Genomic DNA, 20,280 nt, shown 5'->3' on the forward strand with positions numbered 1-20,280 from the left:
CCATCTGTCGGGGGTGCTTTGAATGAGATTTCCTGCTTCTTGGCAGGGGGTTGGACTGGGTGGGCCATGAGGTCTCTTCCAACTCTATGATTCAATGCTCTACTATGGCTGACTTCTCTGGTTGGGTTAGTTTGCAGTGCCTTTCATGTTCCTTGATTCATCTTTGGCCAATGCTGCTTTTGGTGCAAGGCTTGTGAAGGTTGTCGCCTTGAGCTGCTTTCCCTTCTTGGGCCGAGGAGGCGGGGACAAAGCGAGACTGACACTTCCGGTGAGACCTCTCTGCCTCTGACACAGCCTGAGAAAGACAGCTCGCGGGGCGATACACGTCACAATTCCCAGCTTGCCCGTGATTGGGCAGTCGGCGCAGTCACGTGATGTTTTAGGCTCTCCGTGCTGCCACAATTCGTGCGCTGCCGAACGTAAGTGAGAGAGAGAGAGAGAGGGAGGGAGGGGGATTCTGTGTGTTTCTCTGAGGCTCATTCTCCAATATGGCGTCGGCTGAAGGGTCGTTTTCCCCATTGGCGTTGGGGGAAAGCCAAAAGAGGGAGGGAGAAGGCTCCTGCGCCCTTTTAAAGCTTATGCGGAAGAGAAGGGGGTCTTTAAAAGCAGCCGTGTCTGAAATGCTCTCTCATTAGGTGTGCTTTCAAGGCAAGGTGATTTAATCACTTCCTTCCTCTGGAATATAGCCCTCCTTCATGATTCCTTCCCAGCCCTTCAGGGCTTGGGGAAAAGGTCCTCCTCTTTGGACTGCCACTCCCCACATCCTCAGGGCAACATAACTGGTCTATCCCTTTGTGATCTTTCTTTCTGGCCTTTGGGAAAAGGTTCTTCCCTGTGGAGTGCTATTCCCAGAATCCCCCACACAGCACAACTGGTATTCCTTGGCAGCCTTGATATGGGGAAAGGCATTTCATCATCATCATCATTTAATTACTTATTAATCGCCCTCCATCCAAGATGCTCTAGGCGATTTACAAGATAAAATTGTAAAGGATAAAAATACATACATACAAATATTGATAAAATTAACATAGATTAAAAGCTCTAGTAAAGAGCCAGGTCTTAAGTGCTAGGGTAAAAGGCCCTAACTCACGCATGGCTCTCATTTCCTTTTTGTGTCTCAAATATTCCTTGTGGAAAGGAGTTTTCTTTGGACTCCCACTTCCAGAGATTCCAGGAATGACAGTCCAGAAAGGCACCTTTTTCCCAAGCTTATTGTAATGTTTAATATTAATGGATTTTAAATTTGATGCAAACTGTTTTTTTGGATGCAGATGTTTATATTGTAAGCCGCCATGAGTCCCCTGCTGGGTGAGAAGGGCACGGTTGAAGTGATGTAATAAATAAATAAATAAGCTCTGGAAATTATTACAAGTACAAGGTGTTGGTTTTGACCTTTAAAGACCTACATGGTTTGAGTCCAGGTTACCTAAAGGATCGTCTTCTCCCATACAGTTATTGGGATAATGGATTATGACCTGTTAGGATCACAACCTGATGGTGATTATGACCCGTTAGGATCATAACCTATTGGATAGCAGAGTTTCAGAGGTGTTCCTTTAGTTTATTTATTTTCTTTATTTATTTACAGTATTTATTTACAGTCCCCAAAGGGGACTCAGGGCAGATCACATTACACATATACAGCAAACATTCAATGCCTTAACATAGAACAAAGACAAGACAAACGTGGGGCTCCGAGCTGGCCTCGAACTCATGACCTCTTGGTCAGAGTGATTTGTTGCAGCTGGTTGCTCAACAGCCTGCGCCACAGCCCGACCCCCCTGTTTATTGCAGTAGTTCCCAACCATTTTTTTGACCAGGGACCACTCTCCTAAGAAACTCAAGTCTCAACTGACTTCTAGCTCCTAACACAGGCTTCTGTACTTAAACAGACTCGAGCATCAGCTGACTTCTAACTCCTAACACTGGCTTCTGCACTCAGACAGACTCAAGCCTCAACTGACTTCTAACTGTCATCCTTTTAAAACTGAGCATTCTAAAGAATCACTGAACCAGTCACATGGTTTACAGCCCCTCCCAGCTAAGAAAACTGCAAACAAAATAAGACATATATTTCAAGAAATAAACTGACACATTATAAAATAGACAATACATTAAATAGAGTAGACTTGAGAAGATTGCTATCTCCAACAACAATTTGCTACACACACTTCTGTCTTCTGTGGGGTGGATAATCCTGCGAGAACCCAATTGACAACTACCACCCAGAGGTCCTTTTCATATGCTGGCCCACAACTGGAACGATCTGCTGAAAGAACTCCCAACAGCTAAATGAGATGTCAAAATTTTTAAACCATGTAAAGACCTATCTCCTCCGGCAAGCATACCCAGACAGTCCTTAAACATGAATTTTAAGTGTCCTTTGTTTGGTCTCTTGTTTTGTGTGTTTTAGTATGTATTTTCTAGAGATACGTTTTGGTGTGTAACTTTTATGGAGGTACGTTTTAGTGTGTGTATTTGTAGTGTTTTTGCTGAGCGGATGTATTTTAATTGTTTTATAGCCCGCCTCAAGCCGTGAGGGGAGGCGGGAAAGAAATAAAATTATTACTATTAATTTTATTTATACCCCGCCTTTCTCCCTGTGGGAACTCAAGGTGGCTAACAATCCCACACTTTAGTCAAGTTGAAACATCGCAATACAAAAGTTAAAAACAAATAATACCGTGTGGTAGTTGTAGCCTGCAGTGTTTAGGGGAAAGCCCAAGCTCTTGTATGTACTTCAGATCCCCTTATGAGTTTTCTTAGGCAAGGAATACTTAAAAGGTGATTTTGCCAATTTCTTCCGAAATATAAACTATAGCAAGGCTTCTTATTCTTCTCTAGGCATATAAAATAATAATATTTGTAAAGCTTGCTTAACAAGTTGCTTTTTCTTTTTATGAAGTACAGCTGAGGCAATTTCTGCAGAATCCACTGTAAAAATTATACGTTGTTGCTAACAGATTTAGGTAAATGGGTGACATTCAGAAACATTTTAGGGTTGCCAAATTCTTTGTGACCCCAACATTGAGGAGCTAACCTTTGGGGTTGGGACCCACAATTTATGAAGCACCTTATATTTGTTGGTTTTCCATTCAAATGCTTACCTGAGCTGACTGCTTATTTATTTATTTATTTATTTATTTATTTATTTATTTACAGTATGCTTAAGCTTCCAAGATCATGTTAATGTAGCTGCAGGCATTATGTTTGTATGTCCCTTCAGGTTGTTTGTCAACTGATGGTGACTATACATTTTATAAGGTTTTCTTAGGCAAGGGATACTGAGAAGTGGCTGCCAGTTCCTTCCTTTGAAATGTAGCTAACAGCACCAGTTCTTCCTTGGAAGCCTATTCAAGCACCAACCCATGCTGGCCTTTCTTAGCTTCCAAAAGTATAATAATATCGCTACAGATGTTGAGTATGTGCTTTCAAGTAACCTGTTCATATGGTGATCCCAATTTTTTTCTTAAACAAGGGATACTTAGGGGTGGTTTTGCTAGTTCCTTTTAAATATAACCTACATCATCTGACAATGATTAAAAATTAGAGATCCCACTCCTGTTCTTCAGCAGAGTAATAGTGCCAAATGTGCAGATGTTGTTTCACCACTACAATCATACTGTAGTTTCTTGACGTAGACTGTCTTATCTTAAACATTTTAGCTACGGTATTGGAAAAAGAGATGAAGACCAACATCTTCTTTACACTACTCTAAATGTGTGGCTTTTATATGCGTCACCTTTTTGGCTTCTTCAGTGTGCCCCGTTCTTAAATAAAAATCAAATAAATTATGTTCTTCACAACCCAGCCAACAACTAAAGACCTTCATTTTTTTAAGTCTTGTTGAATGCTCTATACTGCCTTCAACATATTGGCTCAGATACTAGTCCAAAGGGCTTATACCGCTTGATTTGTATTAGTGTTGAAAGCAGGAGTGAATTCAGCAATGCTGACTATTGGTTCCTTATGGGGTCACATGGATGCCTGGACTTGCTTTAAAATTACGATTATAGTCAAACTGTAAGCTTAGCTATTATTGTGTTATCTATCTATCTTAGGGTAAATGACATGGACAGGCTAAATTGGGGGTGGAGAGAGTTAGTCACTCTTTGACACCTATCTGAATCAGGACTTCTTAAACTGTGGGTCCCAACTTCAAATGGGGTTGTTTGTCTTCACATCACATCTATATTTTTTAAAATCCCTAAACCCTGTTTGTATCATCAGTTGTAAAGGATTCTATGATTCATGCCCCCCCCCCCCCAAAAAAATAGTAGAAGTCATTAAATGAACTTCATAGTGCAGCCTACACAATCCCATTTATACAAAAACTTATATACAAGTTGTTTCCCAAGTTTATATCCAATTATTGTACTGGCACAAAGACTAATGTCCTGTACTCCTCTGTCTAACCTTCACTTCCCCTATTCCCACTACATCCCATTTCAGATTGCTCTTGTCAATTTGAATTTGTCGAGTCCTGACCAAATTGCTGGCAGAGGTGTGTCTATTGCCCATGTGTATTGTTTGTACGTGGTGATCATTTTAAATGTCTCTTTGTTTACAGAGAAGAGTCTTCCTGTTTCTAATATAATTATATCCTTCAGCCTACCAGGCATTTTTATAATATGCCCCATTTAATTTAGAGACTAGTATTAATTCAACTGTTTATGTTAGTAGAACACAAGGACTGTTCAGCTCATAAATGTCATATTTTCCACAGTTATTGTTGCAACAACATTCTCAGTTATGATGTTGCAGGTGTGCTGAAACTTAATGAGTTCAGGTGATTAGGGAGTAGCCTATATCCTGGATATGTGAAGTAATATGTTACAAATTGGCTTTGGGTGCTTTTCATGTCATGCTGATCATAATTCCTACTTAAATACATTGAGTTCACTGCTCTATTGCAAGTGGCAGAATAACAGCATGCGGAGTTTACCCAGACAGGTATCACTAGTGTATGGTCCAGTAGACATTTGATCTTAATAGACTTGGGCACAGAGATGATTAAAGCAAATCCCATAATGACAGGGTCTCAGTACAGACATACCGGTCAGCCAAAAGTGAGCCCTTGAGTGCTGGGTAAATTACACGGCCTTGTTTTAGAAAATGACCCTTGTTTCATATTTAATATTCAGTATTCTGCTGAAGTGAATTTTGCCCTGTGGGATTCAACTCCTGGAAGCAAAAATATGCTTACAAATTATTTACATAATTTACCTTGGAAGATTTCTTTTGAACTACCTCATTTCTTTGCCACTGCAAGTTACGACGTGCCGTTCTGAAAAGTAAGTGAGTCTTAATAAGCGATCAAATAGCATTATTCATGACAATTCTAAGATAAAAAGAAATTGAGTTAGTTAGAAAGAGTTTGAAACTACAACACAAATCCTAAATGTCTGTGCAGTACTCATGGATCAGTTACAGCAACTATGTGTTTTTAGGACCAAATGTTTTGGCTTTTTCAAACAATTATTTTTGAGGGTGCTGTATTTTTTTTTACATCTTTTTAGGTTAATTTTAGCAACATAAGGAGTATAGCTGTGTGTTTAGATCTGACATTAAACAATGGTTTATCATGAAAAGAACAAGTACAAGCTAGCCTCAGGATTATGCACTGTCTTCATGTATGCTGATGAAGAAATTGGAAGCTGTTGTCCTTGATTAACTGGAGCTTGACATTTCATCTAAAATGAGACAAACAATTATCAATTTTAACTGTAGTTTGTTTGAAATAAACGAGCTCTAAACTAGATTGTGAAGATTAATGACAGTTTGTGTTTCAGATATATTGCTAACCTGAAAAACAAAATGGAAGACTGATCTTGTGAATATGTCTGAAGAGAAGGTGGGAACAGAGTGTAGGGGCACATTACTGCATCCAAATGCTGACCATTAACAAGTTTCAGATAACTCCTTTCTGCCTTTTACTCATGAATTCATTTCCTCCCTCCCCTCCTTCCCCCAGCACCAATATGGGGATCTTATTTCTGTAAACTGTGTAGGATTGTGATTTAAGACTTCAGTCAGGAGGTCTATAGTCCAAAGATGAACTTTTTAAATACTAGCTGCTTCTATGATATCACTGTAGCTATACAATATAGTTTAGTTGATATTGAGGAGTCATGGTGCATTCTGCATTTGGGATGATCTCCTTGTCTGTGTTACAGTATAGTAAGAGGAGGAAATTGGTGATCTCTCTGGATTGAGGAGCACAGACCAGTGGATGTATCTAATATGGCCGCTTAATTTTTCCTGATGACATGATATTGTGCCTCATCACATAATCTGGGTATTATTTTACAGTTCCTTTTTTTCTTTCGAGTGCATGATAATTCTTGATTGTCCACTGGTGTTTGGCTCCAGGATCTCTTATATAAAATGGCAAAATAAACGTTTACTTTTTAATTTTCAAGCTGTGGCTGGCTAATCCAGTAGATATAGAATCTGTGGATACAGAAGGCTGACTATATATTAATTTGGTTTATAAAAATAGAAGACTGTTCAGTGTAAACATCTTTAAATTATGTTCATTGCTTTATAAAGAACAATAACATTCCTAGAATATGTAGATGTAGACATTTATCTTGTGTAGGTGACAAAAAATGTAGGCCCATGGCATTCTCAAGTTAAAGACAAACATCCACTTCAGGGTTTTTCTGTATGTATGTACATTTTGAAAGCTGTGACATGTTTTGGAAACCATTGGAGGAAACAGAATAAATCATGCATTGTCTAAAACTTCATTAGGCTTTTTATAAACACAGCAGAGGTTGGAGGAAGAATTTTTTTGTAATGTTTTATTGACAATGGATTACATTCCAAAAACTCCAGAGAGGTGTTCCACATCTACAATAAGTGCTTTGCATTCTTAGTAGTTTACATTTCTTTTTAAAAAGTAAAGGCCAAGTACAGATAATTATGCACATATTAACTTATTTGGGATGGCAAAATGTGCATGTTCACCCACTGTTTTAGTTTAGTTTCCTCCTCCCATTTTTTCCAGGTGCTCTTAATGTGCATATCCTATCATACAGTCCAAGATGTGCTGTCAAAAGCTTTCATGGCCAGAATCACAGGGTTGTTGTGTGTTTTTCCGGGCTGTATGGCCATGTTCCAGAAGCATTCTCTCCTGACGTTTCACCCACATCTATGGCAGGCATCCTCAGAGGCCAGTGTGAATGTTTTAATTAATCACATTGATTAGCATTAATAGCTTTGCCAGATTCATTTCCTGGCTTCCTGCCTGAGGGAATCTTTTGTTCAGAGGTGTTGGCTGCCCCTGATTGATTCATGTCTGGAATTCCTCTGTTTTCAGAGTGTTGTTCCTTGTTTACTGTTCTGATTTTAGAGTTTTTTTTAATACTGGTAGCCAGATTTTGTTCATTTTCATGGTTTCCTCCTCTCTGTTGAAATTGTCCACATGCTTGTGGATTTCAATGGCTTCTCTGTGTAGTCTGACATGATAGTTGTTAGATTGGTCCAGCATTTCTGTGTTCTCAAATAATATACTGTGCGCAGGTTGGTTCATCAAGTGCTCTGCTATGGCTAACTTCTCTGGTTGAATCAGTCTGCAGTGCCTTTCATGTTCCTTTACTCATATTTGGGCGCTGCGTATGGTGGTCCCTATGTAGACTTGTCCACAGCTGATTGGTATACGGTAGACTCCTGCAGAGGTGAGAGGATCCCTCTTTTCCTTTCTCTGGATGTAGCATTTGTTGGATTTTCTGGTGGGGCTGTAGATAGCTTATAGGTTGTGTTTCTTCATCAGCTTTCCTATGCAGTCAGTGGTTCCCTTGATGTATGGTAAGAGCACTTTTCCTCTGGGTGGATCTTTGTCTTTACTCTCATGGCTTGTTCTTGGCCTTACAACTCTTCTGATGTCTGTGGTGGAGTATCCATTAGCCTGTAGGGCCCAGTTTAGGTGGTTTAGTTCACCTTGGAGGAGGTGAGGTTCACAGATTCTTTGTGTACGGCCTGCTGGGGCTTTGATTGTGCTTCTTTTTTGACTTGGGTGATGGTTGGAGTTTTTATGAAGTTATCTATCCATGTGTGTAGGTTTTCTGTAAACTGTGTAGCCCAATTGTTGATTGGGTTTGCGGATGACTAGAACATCTAGAAATGGCAGTTTTCATTGGTTTTCTTTTTCCATGGTGAATTGGATGTTTGGGTGGATGCTGTTGAGGTGGTCCAGGAACTTGCTGAGTTCTTCTTCTCTATGGCTCCAAATGGTGAAAGTGTCATCCACATATCTGAACCATATAGTAGGCTTTTTTGGTGCTGTTTCTAGGGCTAGTTTTACAAAGTGCTCCATGTAGAAATTTGCTATGACCGGCTGAAAGGGCTCCCCATGGCTACTCCATCTTTCTGTTCATAGAATTCATTGTCCCACTGAAAATAGCTTGTGGTGAGGCAATGGTGAAACAGGGCTGTAATGTCTTCTGGGAAATTCTGGTTGATAAGTGTGATGGTGTCTGCTACTGCGACCTTGATAAGTACAAGATGGTTAATTTATTCCGCATAAAACAGTTTAACATGTTAACCCATAAGTGATACTATGGGCTATAAATATAATGAAAAATATGATAATTTGCAAACAGAATTTCTGGGTAAGGGGGACTCATCCTGTATATGAGTAAAGTGGATGGAATCATTGAATCTCAAATACTTTCATAAAATGCCATATTTTGACTTTGCACTGAAATGAAGTCAGTGTTGGTACCCATTGGGCCTCTAAGAGGATATTTCACAATTGGGTTTCAGACCGTCTAGTGCTCCACTAGTGGGACATGAAGGATGTCCCCTTTAGCATACAGACCTTAGGGCCCTTCAACACTGCCACATAATCCAAATTATCAACACAGATTATCCACATTATCTGCTTTGAACTGAGTTATATGAGTACGCTGCCATATAATCCAGTTCAAAGCAGATAATCTGGATTTTATATGGTAGTGTAGAAGAGGCGTTGGTTAGCAAGTAGGTGTATAAAGCTGAAGAAATCTATTTCATGGTTTACATTTTAACACCAGCATCTTGAATTTCTACTAAAAGTAGTGCAACTTGTTTGAAAACAATGTTACAGTATTTGCCCAGTGTTCAAGCAAGCAATATAGCTGCTGCATATCGTATTAGCTACCTTAATACGATTTTGAAAGCCAAATAGAATGAGTTCTGGTTTGATAGAAAACTGGAGAAGAAATATAGGCTATATTTCAGATGAAGGAACTGGCAAAGCCACCACTGAGTATTTTATTCCCTAAGAAAATTCTATGGAATTATGGGATCACCATAAATCATAGGCAACTTGAAGGCATACACACATCCTTTCCAAATTGTTTTTCATGTAGAGTACAGTAGACCCATTAGATTTTTAAGCACATTCACACAGCTGCCCCAGCTCCTGAGGGGAGGGGGCAAATGATTACTGGCACTGCCACCCACCTCCCATCCATGAAGCCCCTTGGGTCCATTTGACAAATTTGGGCAGCACTCCAAAATCATGCCCCTGCCTTTATAGCATTTGTTTACTTCTGTAGGGGTCCTGCGCCCCTATTTTCCCATAAATGTGGAGGGACAGCTGTATAATTGTTTCATTACATTGTTTTCTACTAATCTATATCTTTTATAGATGTCACATGTAGAAATCACGTGTCATCCTGGGCCAACATTCTTCACAGTTAGTGTCACTGGCTAGGGTTGCTTGAACCCAACAATATTTTGATAGATGCATGATCTTCACTTCTGATTTACATAAAGGGTGTCAAAATGTTATCTGTCTTGCTATGATTTGTATAAAAGAAAACCTGAAAGTAGTAAAGTACTGTTCATATATCACTGATAAGGTAACTGCAAATGTGTTTTTTTTCTGATTCTATGTCTAGATTTCAGCAGTATTCCCTTTCAAGTTTAATTGAATAAAAGGAGCAATTATGCAGCGGCAATACAAAGCACAAAGAGGACTAAATACTGGACTACTTCTATTATTTGGCCAGATATATCAAGTTGGGCTGAACAACATTCCACCTATTACATTTGCAACTTTGGCAGTGAACATTTATCTCTTTTTACAACCCCTGAAACCATTGGAGGAAGTATGTATCAGTGTCTCCGAAGGATTTTACAGGAGAGACTGGCATCGTTTGTACCTTTCAGCCTTTCACCATGCAGATGACTGGCATCTATATTTTAATATGGTCTCCCTCCTTTGGAAGGGAATTAAGTTAGAGAGGAGGCTTGGAAGCATGTGGTTTGGATATATAATCACTTTATTTTCAGTACTAGTTGGAATTGTATACATGATTTTGGAATTTACACTTGCGGAACTTTTAGAGAATCCTTCATTCATACAGAGCTGTGCTGTTGGTTTTTCGGGTAAGATATCCTCAGAATTATTTTTAGAATTTTCACATTTTTAATAATGGACATTCTACCTTTTAGTAAAGAGATGATACTATGCATTTGAGAAGATGGAATTATTTTTGTTCTTTAAGGTGATGATAAAGTAAGCACCTTAACTATCAGTTGTATAAGTATGTTATATAATTGCTAGACACTACAGAATACTGTGTAACCCAATTTTCTTTTACTATGTTTACAATGGCATTGCATCTTTTCCAAAACTCTATCAAAAGACATCACCAGAAATGAAGGGATATAATGAAACAGTGGACTAGTAGATAATGTTAGTTGCTTGATTAACAGATTTGTGAAAAGAGTCTAATCCTTTAAAAATTATTCAATCCTCACAACTGCTCATTCAGGATGTACAGTTTGTGCCAAAATATCAGCATTATGGTACCAAAGAGCTCAGGTGGATGGCTGTTTTCGAAACTTAGAACCTGTACTTTGTCCTAGAATGTTCCTTAAGCAAGGCCAGCTATAGCAAGAAAATTATAATGAACATTTGCTGAACAATAAACATTAAATTACCCACTGGTAGTTTCCTTATATGGAAGAACTAGGGACCTAACAATATGTGTCTGTTTGCAGGTCACAAGCTTATATTTCGCTGCCCAGAATAAGGTTTTGAATTGTCAAGAAAAAGAATCTTTTAATAAAACAGCACCACCATTAGCAGCACATTATTAGTTTTAAATAACTAATGCCAACTGAGATAATGCTTTAGTTTTCTACCTGCAGTTAGTTGTTTTTTCTCTTTCCTGCCTCCTGTGTTCATTCACTTTCTTTTTTCTGCATTCTTTTCTAAGGGCTTTCAGCATTTTTCTGGCTTTCCCCCCCTTCCTTAAATTTTAGTATAGCCAGAGCTCCTCTGGAGCGCATGGTATTGTACACCACTACCAAGGATTACAATGAGAAGCAGATGCAAAAAAGTGCCAATTCTTAGAATATTTTGAGATCAAAGAAACATGCAAGGGTCTTATTATCCCTAATACTCCAATGCAGAATCACAGAAAGGCAACATAAAAAAATCAGACTTTTTCTAAATGCCTGTTTGTATGCTTCCTTCTTAAAATTAAAACATTTTTTCTTCCCCTTCCCCTTAGGTTTTCTCTGATATGTTTAGGAGAAGTGCTAATAACTGTAGCTTCTTTTCTCCCATCTTTCTCATTGGTTTTCTAGTCATGTATGTACCTGCTAAACCAAGTCTCATTGGGTTAATTTAGGGGTAGGCAACTTGATGCCCTCCAGAAATTTTGATTACAACTCCCTTAATCTCTCATTTGAAGCAGTAATTTGAAGGTGGTCTGTCAACCACAGTTAAGCTGATTTATTGTACCTTCCAAAATACATAGAATAATTTATAGAACAGTCATTAAGAAGAACATGCCTAACTTGATTTTTCCTTAGAACTATCTTATTTTTAAGTAGAAAATGAAAGAAGACTTACTGTCTGCACTGCCATGGCTGATTAGAAAGAGATCATATATTTGTATCATTTGTATTTCTGAGAGACTCATATGATACAAAAATTTTGAACAAATGTGTTCTGTTTATTTTTTTAATGTATCTTCCATATGGTGCCCAAAGTAACTTATCAGACAATCACACCAACTGCTTATCATTGTTTATTGGCTTTATTGAAGAATCACGAACATTTATCATATACTTCCTTCTCTATGTTTGAAATAGATATGGAATGCATTGAAATTTCCACTGCTGCAGAAATCTTCGATATGATCGCTTTATTAAATGCTGTTGCATTTAGGCTATATCAAAAAGTGATTTTTAAGTAAAAATATGTTATATTAATTTTATTATTTTATTTTATTCTGCATTGCTCCTGATATAGGGACTCAAGGCGGCTAACAACAAACATGACACAATATAATTTAAAAACCGAGCAAAAGCATTAACATATGGATATAAAAATTAAAAAGCAATTAGGTCTTTGTGTCATGAAGCATAAAAATACAATTAAAGCTACATTAAAAAACTGCATAGCACCCCAAAACCCCCAAAAGTAGAAGAAACATTCCACTTCAACAACATTCCATTATCTCTACTTAAGGGAGGATCTATTAGGGTGTACTAGTATCATATCGTGCACTAGTCTTAGTGTGTTATACTGATTTAAAACTACATTTGCATATAACCTCTGTCTTTTGAAATCCAAACGAGCAAATAATTTTTGAAGTTATGTTGGAAGATACCATCAACAAAAAGAAAAAAAATCCAGTGGGATGTGTTTGCATTTCTTAATTTATTTTAAATGCTGGGATTATCTGTTTTCTTTATTTCTAATAATATTCCCTACTTTATAACAATGGAACCCTATACCTATCTTTTATAAATTGATCTTCCATATGAATATGCATAAAATTGCAGCCTAAGCATGTTCATTCTGGTGAGAGTGGTCAACCTTCTGAAAACCAATTGTAAAATGTTGCAGGAGAGATTAATTGCTGTAATGTACTTTTAAATGGTTTAGACTGGCCAGATTCTTGTGTTACATATTTTCTAATTGTTCTTTTTTCAATTTGGGGAATACCAAATGCTGCCAAAATACTTTTAAAGCACTGGGATACAGCTGAATTTTCACTTTGAGGTCAACAAAATAAATGATAAAATAAATAATCTTGCGGAAACTATTTACAGAAAATTACAAGACTTGTATTTGTTTTGTTTTGTTTTTCCTCTTTATAGGGTAAACAAAGATGGTTGATCGAGCATAGTAGAGCACAAAGAATAACAAATGCTTGTGTTTGTTTTTTATATTGCATGAGAATTTTTCTTTATATGATACTTCTGCTTTGTTTTGATTTAGGAGTGTTATTTGCTTTGAAAGTTCTTAACAACTATTACCATCCTGGTGGGTCCAGCAGCCTCATGGGGATTTATGTATCCAACAAATATGCTTGTTGGGTGGAACTTATAGCAATCCATTTATTGAGCCCAGGGTAAGTGCTTCAACAACTTAAATTATTCTGTTTGTTCTTCGTATATAATTATGAATAGAATTTATCAATTCTTGAAGCCTGCATTACTTCTGAATTTTACTGGTTTCCAATATATTACAAGTTTATTCCAAGTTTCAGCATGAGTTATGGTCTTCATCATCTGATCCTAAGTTGTCCTACCAAATTCAGGAAGACTGGCTTATCTGAAAAAAGTGGGTTCATAGTCAATTCAAGGCAAAGATGTAAGAAAAGAGCATATATGAAGTATGGAAAGAAGGACAATCACCATGTAAGAATATAGATTAAGGCAGTGGTTCTCAACCTGTGGGTCCCTAGATATTTTGGCCTTCAACTCCCAGAAATCCTAATAGCCGGTAAACTGGCTGGGATTTCATGGAGTTGTGTGCCAAAACACCTGGGAACCCACAGGTTCAGAACCACTGGATTAAGGAATAGTGTAAGGAAAGCAAAGCTCAAAATGAGTTGAGACTGGCTAGGCAAGACAGGGACAAAAACAATGTGTTGTTCAAATATGTTTGAACAATAGAATGATGAATGATGGGACTGCTGCCTAACAAGGATGATGAAATGCTAACAGATCAAAGTGAAAAGGCAGAACTGCTCAATATGTATTTTGCTTCAATCCCCCTCCCCCCAAAAAGACTGTCCTTTCATGATCATCAGAGACCAGGATACTTGATTTATACAGAGCTAGTCAGGAATCACCTAGCTAACCTAAATAACTTCAGATCTTTAGGGCCACATTACTTGCATCCCAGAGTACTGAAGAAACTTGCTGACATACATCAGAACTACTTGCCATCATTTTTGAAATATCTTGGGGAATAGGTGAGTGTTAAAAAGACAGGAAGTGGACAAACATTTTCCCTAATTTAAAAAGGCAAAATGAAGACCCAGGAAACTACAGACCAGTCAGTCTGACCTCAATTCCAGTAAAATATTAGAAAATAATGTTACCAATTGCCTACAGAGGTGACGTGGTCATCTCTGGATATCTGGGGATGCTCTACTGGAGATCTTGCATTGAAGAGAGGGTTGGATCAGCTGGCCCATAGGTTCCCTATGGATTCTGTGATTTCTTTAAAGAAGTTGATTAGTTTCTTTATTCTTTTATTGGGTGCACACTCACATATATGTAGAGTTTATCAGACTAGATGAATCTTTCATTAATAGAATTCAGCTATATCTGGTTCCATAAACTTCTCATTCTTAGTTCTCAGTCTGTTCTGCATTCATTAGTTTGTCCACAGCATAAGCTCTGGAGGTGACAGAAAAGCTTTTCAGATGGTCAAAGCTTTTTAATTCCCAATGTAGACCAGGTGGCCGTTAATGTTAACTACTCTGTGTGCCCATGTATAAGTCAAGCTCATGTATGAGTCTCCTTGTGAAGAGAAAAAGTGGGGTATAAATAAGCATAGGCTATCACTTGTGACCGAGTATGATTACATTTTGTTTCAGATGTTACTTCTGTTGCCAGTTGCAATTCTGACAGCTAAGAATCTTCCAGATTCAGTAAGACAGGAGACCCTCAAGGAATGGTTAGAACATAATATGGGTCTCTGTGGCTGGTTTGTTTTGGTCTGCCTACTGTCTTACAGATTTTAGAAGCATGAAAATGGTGAGGCCTTTTCTACAGAGGAAGAATTGAGTATGTTTGGTAGGGATGTGTGATTTTTTTTTTTGCTCAACTGTAAGGCCTACAAGCAGTCATGCCCCTTTAGAAATGATATGTCTCATTCCCCACCTATTGATCCATATCGATGTTGTCGCAGTGGTGAGTCTTCTTTACTTCTTCTTTATTTTTGTGATGTTGTATACTATTATTTAGAGTAGTCTGCATGAAGCACTTTCCTCTTCGTTATTGTGTTTATTGGTTACATAGGGAAATTATTTCCTCATGCCCTGTTCTTATTTTCCTTTTTGGCCTCTCCATGCCTTCCACTCCCACATTCTCCTTCCCACCTATACCATGCTTAGGTTCAATTAGCAATAACCCAGGCCGTCCTATGCATTCTAATGTCTATTCAGACGTCACTTTTAGTGAATTTAATTAGGTTTGCTTCCAGGTAGGTAGGGGTAGAATTGCTATAATCCATTTCTAATAAGCATGTTTTTCTCAAGCAAAAAGAGGTCAGAATCAGGAGGTTTTAGGTCTTGGCCACAGATGATCATCAAGTTCCAGCGTGACAGAATGTTTAATTTATGCTGCTTTAATTGTCATGTGTTTACTAGACTCTCGGCTCCTTCAATTTCATCCTGAACCTTTGCTGCAAATGTTTCTTATATGTCATGTGAAACAGATAGACAGCAGCATGAATAAGTGGAAATATTACTTTATTTAATTAACCCTTTTGTACAAGATTAAGAGCTTTAAGTAAAGAAATATTAATGTATGATACACACAGAGCATTTGTTAGATACTTAATACAGTAGAGTTCGGGTTAACCGAGTTCGGGTTAACAGAGAGTCACATTATCTGAGGCGCAGGGGCTTGGCCAGGCCGAGAGGAAGCCACTGCCACCGCAGCTCAAGAGAAGGAGAGGGAGGAGGACTTTTCTCTCCCTCTCTCTCCGGCTGGAAGATGCGAAGGAGGAGGAGGCAGTGGAGGGGGAAGCAGAGGCAGCCATGACCACAGTGGCAGCGGCGGCAGCGGCGGCTTCTTCTCGGGCCTCCTTGCAGCTCCGTGCCCTCTTCTGCATGGAGCCTGTCCTGCCGTTCGCCGCCTCAGAGTAGCTGGTGGGAGCCTTTGAGAAATCTTCCATTGGAACTTCTTGGAACTTCCTCCGGAGCCTGCTTCCCTCCTTCGGGGCACATTCCCCGCTTTTTGTCAGTTTTGGTTATCCAAGAATGGGCCCGCCCATTTAACTCAGATAACCGGAACTCTACTGTATTTAAACTTCGCAACCATGCTTCTTGATTGGGAAAGCAGAGGGGATGCAGTGATTCTGTGGTAGATGAAAATGTTCTGTGCATATTTTCAAAGACAGGTAAAACATTTATAATTAAGAATTCTCTACTCTTGTTTCACTGACTAATCTTTATATTGGCAAAACTTTATACTGACAAATATAGAATTTTTGAAGACTAAAATGTGCCCCAGGAATCACCCTCTTTCATTATATACCAAGGTCTGTTCTGAAAACAAATGTTACCAGTTATTAATTAAGTAGCTAATGAAAGTATTTCAGTTCAGCTAATGAAGCTGATTTCGTTATGAATTCCAGGGAAAACAACAAATTAATCTTCCTATTTCTTCTAGTTAGCATCAATAAATCAATTTTCAAAACTAGCATTCCAAGCTCTGTTGAAAAGCCATAATCTTTTGGCAGATTTTCTATAAGTGACCACAAGATTTCTTCTGCAAGATTAACATGTGTCCCTTTCCTAGCCAACGAGAAAGAAATTATTGCTGGTTGCCCACAGGACTCCATTCTTTCATGAAGATTTGCATTAATTTTGCATCTAGGTAGCTTTCATAATCAGGATTGAGATGTTTGCTTTATTTTTTTAGTGGTGGTGGTTGATGGTAGTAGTAATAGCTTGTTTTTTCCCCAGAATTGAAACCCCGTGCATATTACAATGTAAATGAACAATATAATTATAATCATGCATAAAGTGAACATTAAAATGGAATTAGTATTAAAACAATTCAAACATCCACTTAAAACAATAAAAAGGAATTTAAAAAGGTAAAACCTATTGGAAACACCTCAGTTTAAAATAATTCCAAACCCTATTGGAATAGAGGGGGGTATGCCTGCTGATGGAAAGAGAGAAAAGGGAGTTTGTTTTGGCCTCCCTGGGAAGGGAGTTTTAGAGTTTAGGGTCACTCACCAAGAAGACTCTCTCTTGCATCTCCACCAATCATGCTTGTGATGGTGCTGTGACTGAGAGAAAGTGGGCCACCTGATGGTTTCCGTTACTGGACCTCATGATACAGGGAGATTTGGTTTACCAGATAGTCTGGACCTGAGCTGTAGAGGGCTATAACCAGCATTGTAAATTGTGCCTGATGAAAACAGTCTGTTTTACTGACTAAAGTCACCTTTGTTTCCTTGGGAATTGGTGTGACCTACAGCAACTTGAAATCATTCAACGAACAATGCATATCATTGGTGGGTAATAATATAAGGGGATAAGCTGAAGTAATCTTATGATGGTTGATTCCATGACAACTGCTGCAATAGTCTCACATACTCAGAATATCAAGTGATTAACAGCACTGTCACTTGAATAAAGTAAATGCAGCCTTATTATGCAGTCCTGTTACAAAGTTGTGATTGTTGAATATTGAAGCACTGGAATGTTTTAAGTAATTTTATAGCTATATATTTGGAAGAAATAGGTGTGTTTCTGGAAGATGTTTGCCTTTCCAAATTGATAGTTTTGAATGAAGTCCATACATATTCAGAACAATGCAAAAAAGACAGCTTTTTGCATTCTGTTTTTGTTATTAAACTTGTCTGATACTTTTTTATTCAGTGCTTCAGGTTTATTATAAAATAATGGGAAATGAGAATACTTGCTCCTGGAAAGATGCAATTTAATATTTTGCACAGAACAGTATTAATCAACAATTGTTTGTTCTGGAAGTAGACAATTCAGGCTCATTTGCATTGAAATACAGCTATCTCTCCACATTTGGTGGGATTAGGGGTTCAGAACACTTGCAAAAGTGCAGGGGGGGCAGAACTTGTTTCCCTCTTACCTGAGATAACACATTCCTAGGAATCTTTAGGTCCTCTAATGCAGTTATGTGTTCAACTTCTTAGAGGATCTAAAACTTCTTTGTGAGAACAATCAAATCTGTGAATATTCAAATCCACAAAAGTCAAGACCACAACTACACAGTAATATTTCATCTGTTATATTTACCATGGAGCCTACTTTCTAAAGTCAGTGATATAAAACATAAATGTAGAATTAATTGTATCTGCCGTGTCCCCCATCCCCTCAGATATCTCTTATCATTCACTGGGATTCTTCTTTTACCTCCTTTTTAAGAACACTTTCTTTATGTCTTCATAGAAAGGGAATACAACAATGATATAGTCAAAATTTCACTTGAGGAGAAATTCTCAAGCGGGTGCTCGCATTTACCTTCTATTGTTCTATTCCTTAGCAAGTAGATAAAGAGAAAACGAAGAAACAAATGAACATGGTCTGAAAGCTGGGACAGTTTTAGCTGAGCAGAAAAAGCTACTGCCAGTTTTAGGAAGGTGTTTTTCTCCACTTGACAGCTGTTCCACCTTGACTCAGGCTGTTTTCACAGCTGATGTTCAGAACAGAAGTTTGCAAAGAACAGATAGTGAGAAAGAGTATTTGTTCAAGTTGTAAATTACAGTTGTATCTGTACTAAACTTAAATGCCCTAAATGCACCAGATCATGTCTAATCTTGGAAGCTTAGGAGGACCAACCTTGATTACTATTTGAATGGGAAACTACCAATTAATACCCAGGTGCTGAAGGCTATATTTCAGAGGAAAAAACTGGCAAAACACTTCTGGCAATTCTTGCCTAAGAAAACCATGTGAAATGCATGGTGCTGCCATAGATTAACAAGTGACTTGAAGGCACATACACACATGTGCCTAACTTTGGGTATAACTGGGTACTCAAACGGAAGAGTGTATCTATTTCAATTTTAGCCCCAGTTGTCAGAGAAAGTAATGGTGAGCTTTGCAAACCTCAAATGGCTATGGAGGGAGGCTTTTTGAGAAGCATCTCTTCCTCCCTAGTTAGTATTTGGAATGCTGAAACTGCAACTCAGTGGTACTAGAATTTTCCAGTGCATCTGCACTTCATCTGAATGTAGGAAATTCTGAAAAGTCACATAAACCTTTGGATCCTGTCAGCACCCTGTTGTGTATTTCCCCCTCCTGATTAGTTATTATTTGAAATTATTATAAAAATGAATGGAGAGCTGTATGCCCATCTTTTTTCTGATGCTGCTGATGAATTGTATTTAGAAAAGGAATCTATGCAAATATGACTGTATAAGTCTCAGGAACTTCATGAGATCATAAACAATCTGTAAAAGCTGTAGTTTCCCTCTAGATCACATGTGTCAAACTCAAGGTCTTCGAGTCGAATCCTCCCCCTCCCCTTGTAATGTTATGTCACCGGCAAGGCATGGGACAAACATGGTCAGTGTGTCTATGCCTCAAATTAGAAAACACATAAATGGTGTTTGCATTTTGTGTTGTGTTTGTTATTTTCAACATGATCAATGGATGAGGATGGTGGGTGATATGGTACCTCAGATTATTTAACAATATGTTAAGGAATAGTTACATTATACAGTCCCACAATGACAAACCGGCAAGGCTGGTGTAAAAATGAGTTTGACATTCTTGCTCTACATCACTATTGGACATTGAAATTCATATTGTTCTGTTGGTTGTATTAAACTCTACAATTTAAAATGCATCAAGTGGAGCTAAAACTGCAAAATGTGGCAAATTGAACTGTGTATTATAATAATGGTGTACAATGTGTCTTAATTAGGAACAATATGACATCTCACCAAAAAAAAAATGTTTACTTTTAGGAGTTCTTTTGCTGGCCATCTGGCTGGGATTCTTGTTGGACTAATGTATACCATGGGACCTCTGAAGACTATCATGAAAGCATGTGCAGGTATAGGATGAATTTCTATGTATTTTGCACTGAATATGAATTGTCCAGGTTTGCTTATATTTAATAACATTTAAGCCACCACACACACACACACACACACACACACACATCTATATATATAAAAGAGTGATGGCATCACGGCAATTCACAAAACAACAAAAGTACAGGCCCCCCAACCTCAAAATTTGACAACACAACCCATCATCCACGCCTCAAGGTTGATACAACAAAAAGAAAAGAAAAATAAAG

At 38.1% G+C, this 20,280-nt stretch overlaps 1 protein-coding gene across 6 annotated transcripts in view; it reads left to right on the forward strand.

The window, feature by feature from the left end:
* The first annotated feature begins 264 nt into the window (after positions 1-264).
* rhbdd1 (rhomboid domain containing 1) overlaps positions 265-20,280 on the forward strand; it is a 39,914-nt gene continuing 19,898 nt past the window's right edge. The window contains exons 1-4 of one of the 6 annotated variants that reach the window (XM_008106256.3): positions 265-419; positions 9,894-10,383; positions 13,238-13,370; positions 19,943-20,031. In XM_008106256.3, coding sequence (XP_008104463.1) covers positions 9,942-10,383; positions 13,238-13,370; positions 19,943-20,031 — 664 coding nt within the window. In that variant the 5' untranslated portion in view covers positions 265-419; positions 9,894-9,941. Of the gene's footprint in view, positions 420-454; positions 654-4,691; positions 5,298-5,394; positions 6,302-9,893; positions 10,384-13,237; positions 13,371-19,942; positions 20,032-20,280 lie in introns of those variants that run through there. The other 5 variants (XM_062976598.1, XM_062976597.1, XM_016992094.2 and 2 more) reach the window with 5 other exon arrangements.

The sequence above is a fragment of the Anolis carolinensis genome, chromosome 3, assembly GCF_035594765.1.
Source record: "Anolis carolinensis isolate JA03-04 chromosome 3, rAnoCar3.1.pri, whole genome shotgun sequence".
Taxonomy (NCBI): Eukaryota; Metazoa; Chordata; class Lepidosauria; order Squamata; family Dactyloidae; genus Anolis; species Anolis carolinensis.